This window comes from Bufo bufo, chromosome 1 (assembly GCF_905171765.1).
Source record: "Bufo bufo chromosome 1, aBufBuf1.1, whole genome shotgun sequence".
Classification (NCBI taxonomy): Eukaryota; Metazoa; Chordata; class Amphibia; order Anura; family Bufonidae; genus Bufo; species Bufo bufo.
This window is the reverse complement of record NC_053389.1, coordinates 266,638,920-266,644,919: the sequence shown is the minus strand read 5'-3', so window position 1 is coordinate 266,644,919 and position 6,000 is coordinate 266,638,920. Positions and strand designations below refer to the sequence as shown.

Sequence of the window (6,000 nt, the reverse complement as noted above, 5' to 3'; positions counted from 1 at the left end):
TGTCGTGAGCCAGAGCTTTGGTGAGGGCGGTGTCTCCCTGTAACAGCTGATCAGCGGGGGTGCTGGGACTCTGACCCCCACCGATGTGCTAATGATAGCCTATTCTGATGATAGGTCATCATCGTTTCCTGGATTACCCCTTTAAGTGAATAGGGCTACGCTGATACACCAGATACCACCTTAGAACAAGAATAGGGCTGCTACAGGGCAAAAAATATATATTATAACTTCAGATTAACTCCTTTAGTAAACAAGAAACCAGAAGGAAAAGCTCAAGAAAAAAATAGTTTATTACCATCTCTGATCATACATCATTTATTTCATGGATCCCATAAACCTGTGAAATGCCATTTAAAATTTGATGTGGGATGTAAGTAAATGAATTTAGTTTTGTTCAGATATCAAAAGTGTTATGGATACACTGTCTTTAAGAACAAACAATATAAAATGAGCCCTGAGATGGTGATTTTTGGTTTCTGACTATGCATTCATAAAAGAGCAGCCAATGGACCACACATGATCACATAGGGCAAACTTTCTGTGTCATCATCTGTATAATAAAGTGAAATGAACATGATACATTTAAAGCTATACATTCCCTTTTTTAATTGGACAGCAGCTTTTTTTTTTTTCCCTTAAAGGTACGTCTTTCTTAACGGTTAGTCCCATTTACATAGAAATAGCCTCTGAGTGCCACTTGTGTGCGGTCTAGTTATTATCGTGTGAATCAATCCTATATTTTGAGTATAGAAATGCTTACATCATATCATCTTTAAAAGCACAGCAGCAAGAGTGTCATTAACGTGCATCATATAGGAAATGGTCTCACACATTTTAAAGAAGTCCACTCATTAAAAAAAAGTAATGAGCTTGGCTAGTCCTATCGTTAAAAATAAAAATGTGGTCTTACTTTGCTCCCTACTCCATGCATTGGATTCAGCTCTGTGGTAGACACACATTACAGTAAATGAGCTGCTGGAGATCTATAGTACTCCCTTGTACTGAACCTTGTCTGTGCCTTATGTTGCACCAGACGGTTCTTTAAATATTACAAAGCCTGCTTAAGATCGTTTGGAGACATTTACGAGAAAATTAAGGGTTGTTTTCTCTTTCTCCCCACTCCTTCATTCCACATGTTCTTCCATCTCCAATTTCAACATCATATGCTTTAATCGTACATGCATTTTGATTCTTTTTATGACATGTCTACTAGGCTCACAAAGGAGGGTCACACTTCCGTGTGGTGGGAGCTGAATGACGTAAAACTGCCACGTTGACTTCGGCTGAACTGGCAGAAGCTGGCTGCTCGGCTACGCCGGCCCTTGTTTTCTGTCTTGCCACGCTGTTTGTCTTGCATGATAAAGTTTTCTATGAGTTGGAGTTTTTTATGTTCTTCTTTGAGAAAGACATTGACGATCAAACTCTTCTCTTTTTTGATTTGTTCACTTATGTCCTTTGGTATATCAGGTATTAACCAGTCCACCACCGCACTCAAGAACATAACCAGATTCTGAATGAAAAATAGAAAACAGATAAGGTTATTAGTAGTAGATGTGGAGACATTGTTAAACATCCTACATACGATGCACTCAGAAAATCTTCACACCCTTTAACATTTTTTCCACATTTTGATATGTTGCTGCCTTGTAATAAAACTAAATAAAAAAGTTTTTTCTCATCATTCCCAATACCTTATACTGACAAAGTGAAAAGAAAATGTTTTAAATATATGTTAATTTATTGATAAGGAAAAACGAAATTTTTGCATTGACATGAATATTTAGACCCTTTACTCAGTGATCACAGTCTCCAGTCTTCTTGGGAATGATGCTGCAATGTTTGTATACCTGGACTTGTGGATTTTTTTGCCATTTTACCCTGAAGATAATCTTGAACTCTGTCATGAGCAGGGGCGTAGCTATAGGGGTTACAGAGGTAGCAGTCACTATCGGGCACAGGAGCCTGAGAGGGCCCAAAGACCCTTGTGCCATATAAGAGGACACTGGTATTATAGAAAGTACATGCTGGTCAAGTTACACCTCTGGCTGAAGGGACGGGGTTAGGTCAAGAATTTGTATTGAGGGGGTTGCCGTTTCAATTTTTGCCTCAGGTGGCACGAAGGCTATGTGTTTCCCTGTCCCTTTCCGCAAAGTACTGAGGGAAAGGTGGCCCAAGCTGAACTCTTGCATCAGGGCCCATGAGCCTTTACCTGTGCCCCCGGTCAGGAGGGATGAGGACCAACAGTGGACAGCCATTTTCAGGTCTCTCGAGAGATGTTTGGTTTGGTTCAAGCCAGGGCTCTCAAAAGCATACACATAGTTATCCCTAAACCACTCCTGTATTGCCTTGGCTGTGTACTTAGGGTCAGTGTCTTGTTGCAAGGTAAACCGTTAGCTCAGTCTGAGGTCCAGGGCACTCTGAATCAGGTTTTGATTAAGAATATTTCTGTACTTTGCTGTGCTCACCATTCTCTCAACCATAACCAGTCTCCCAGTTCCAGCTACTAAAAAACACCCCCCATGGAATGATGCTGCTGCCACCACCATGCTTTACTGTTTCTGGAAGAAAGCCTCATCAGACCAATATGACCATGTTAAACCAAAGGGGGTGCAAGGTCTACAGGTGATCTTACATTTTGACTATCAAACCGTCACAATCCTATTACTGAGTAAAAACCTCTGTCTGGACAGCATTAATTGGGCATTATGAATTTTAGTGCTATTCTAGAAGGAAAAGCACAATGATATGAAGCTTGAGGCAACTCTTAAACCAAATTGGTCACAATCATGTCAACTAAGTCTACTTTCACACTCGCGTTTTGGCTTTCCGTTTGTGAGATCCGTTCAGGGCTCTCACAAGCGGTCCAAAAAGGATCAGTTTGCATTCTAATCTATTCTGAATGGAAAAGGATCCACTCAGACTACATCAGTTTGCCTCAGTTCAGTCTCCATTCCGCTTTGGAGACGGACAGCAAAACGCTGCAAGCAGCGTTTTGGTGTCCGTCTGATGTAACTGAGCAAAACGGATCCGTTCTGACACACAATGTAAGTCAATGGGGACGGATCAGTTTTTACTGACACAATCTGGCACAATAGAAAACGGATCAGTCCTCCATTGACTTTCAATGGTGTTCAAGTCGGATCCGTCTTCTTGGCTATGGTAAAGATAATACAAACGGATCCGTTATGAACGGATGCAGACGGCTGTATTATCTGAACGGATCTGTCTATGACGGATACGCACAAAACGCGAGTGTGAAAGTAGCCTTAGGCTAGTTTCACACTAACATCAGACATTTCACACTAGCATTAGACATCTCCGGCAGGCTTTTCTGGCAGAGAGCAGTTGTCTGCATCCAGCACTGCCAGAAACTACCTGACGCCATGCCGGTACTGTTTAGTTCCAGCTGTAACTTCCGGCACCAGAGCTGCTGCAAAAATTCTGCAGGGTGTCCGACCTCCACTGATAAGATATTCATGGCCTAGCCTGAGGACAGGCTATCAATAATAAACTCCTGGAATAGCCCTTTAGGCCATGCCATGATTATGCCATGATTGATGTAAAAAGTTAAAATCGGACATCGGATAGTACATGACAATGTATTTCTAACAAAGCTAGAACCAGCCCTGGGCCTCACATGGATCCAGAGATCTCGCCATTCATTGCTCTAGTTGCTCTGCTAGAATTATTTCAGACTGGCAGCTCAGGGGAGTTTTATTTCTGCTGTATCTCTTTCCCTGTAATTGCCACAGCTTCTAACCGAAGATAGGGCTGGTGGCAGTTGAAGATTTAAACTGTGCACATGTGACCATCTCAGTAAGGTGGACAATAAATAAGAACAAACGTCAGATGTCATTGAATACATTTTTTATTATATGCAGTTACAAAAAGTGTTCAGATTCAAGTGCTGGTTTGAAAAATGTAGAATAAAGACTCATTCACACGTCAGTGTTCAGTCAGTGATTTCCATCAGTGATTTTGAGCCAAAACCAGGTGCGGCTCTAAACAGAGAACAGGTGCAGATCTCTCCATTATACCTTATGTCTGTGGAGGCTCCAATCCTGGTTTTGGCTCACAATCACTGATGGAAAAATACTGACATGTATATTAGGCTTAATTGTCAGCTTTGGACAAAGCTTGTGTAAAGAAAAATCAAGTTTTAGGGCGAGCACTCAACACTAGCACCAATAGAATAGGAATAAAATATTTATTAAATCACAATTTGGAACACGTGTACATTTCAATAAAATAAAGGGATAAAATACATACAAAATACCACATATAGGGATAAGAGTCGTGACAGTAGCTAGTCAAGAAACTTGGATACTGTGTGAAATCTATCACTTGTGGTGGAGCAGCTAATAAGTATTCAGCCAGCACAATAGAATGTAGCCAAGGGCATATATCCCATGCGCAGATGATTTGATCAATCAATAGTGCTGGCTTGTATCCGCGGCTCCAGTGTTGATAACGTAGCAGCAACTGAACGCAACAATTGTTCCTATGGTGTGAACACAGGCTACAATGTCCTTCAATAGCGATAGTAGATAATAATAGCTGATATATGCGGCTCCAGTGGTGATGACGTAATGGAGCGGCTGAGTTCAACAATTGCCTCTAGTGATTAAACACAAGTTTCACTGTCTTTCAACAGTAATAGTACGGTCTAGTAGCCGTACACATTCGATAGTATGCCTGATCGCATACAGACTGCAACTGTAATGTTCCTACCTTCCTCTTTGATCAATAGCGAGGGCGTCTCTGTGGACGTGTGCGGTGGATAAGCTGCAGGTGGATCGTTCCGGCGTCTGGATGGTGACTGCTGTAATTCGCTGTCTCCAGATATCGCGGGATTACGGAAGCAGTAGGTGTCCTGGATAGCCCAAAGCGCTGTTTGGCAAATAATATGCTTGGCGTCCTAGAAATCCATATTCCTCCGATTTAAATTGATGTTTGCATGGCCATGCATAAGGTGCGGAGGTGCTTCTGTTACAGGTGTGCGGCCCAGACGCGTTTCGGGAACTCCTGACGAAGGGAGCTATTATTATCTACTATCGCTATTGAAGGACATTGTAGCCTGTGTTCACACCATAGGAACAATTGTTGCGTTCAGTTGCTGCTACGTTATCAACACTGGAGCCGCGGATACAAGCCAGCACTATTGATTGATCAAATCATCTGCGCATGGGATATATGCCCTTGGCTACATTCTATTGTGCTGGCTGAATACTTATTAGCTGCTCCACCACAAGTGATAGATTTCACACAGTATCCAAGTTTCTTGACTAGCTACTGTCACGACTCTTATCCCTATATGTGGTATTTTGTATGTATTTTATCCCTTTATTTTATTGAAATGTACACGTGTTCCAAATTGTGATTTAATAAATATTTTATTCCTATTCTATTGGTGCTAGTGTTGAGTGCTCGCCCTAAAACTTGATTTTTCTTTACACACGCCATTAGAGGAGGGGTGTTCCTCTAGTCTGGGCTAGCAGCACCTTCATCCAGAACCCCGCCTGAGGTAAGCCACCATCTTTGAGTTTTTGGACAAAGCTTACTTGTTAGAAAGGACCTATGAAAATAAGTAGATCACAAAAGGGAACTCCATTGATCAACTGCAATCTGTGAGGATACCTAGAAGTAAGTGCTTGGTTTTCCTGCAGCAGCACCACCACAGGAAAGATTAGGCATTACACAAAGACAATTCAAATAAATGTGTTTTTTTTTTGTGTAATACAGGGTAGGACTAGTGTTGAGCACGAATATTCGAATAGCAAATTTTTATCGCGAATATCTCCACTTTGAGAATTCGCGAATATTTAGAATATAGTGCTATATATTCGTTATATCGAATATTCAGCATTTTTTTTCCATCTGAACACATGATTCCTCTCTGCTTCTTGCTTGTGGGCCAATGAGAAGGAAGCAATGTCAAGTTCACAATATTCAGTAATCTGTAGTCAGACCTGCTAAAATGTGAAGTTGCACGTAGTGGGA

At 41.5% G+C, this 6,000-nt stretch overlaps 1 protein-coding gene across 1 annotated transcript in view; it reads right to left on the bottom strand.

The window, feature by feature from the left end:
* Positions 1-353: 353 nt before the first annotated feature.
* ANO2 (anoctamin 2) overlaps positions 354-6,000 on the bottom strand; it is a 541,215-nt gene continuing 535,568 nt past the window's right edge. Inside the window, exon 25 of the mRNA XM_040439201.1 lies at positions 354-1,510. Within this exon, the coding sequence (XP_040295135.1) occupies positions 1,229-1,510 (282 nt within the window). The 3' untranslated portion in view covers positions 354-1,228. The remainder of the gene's footprint in view (positions 1,511-6,000) is intronic.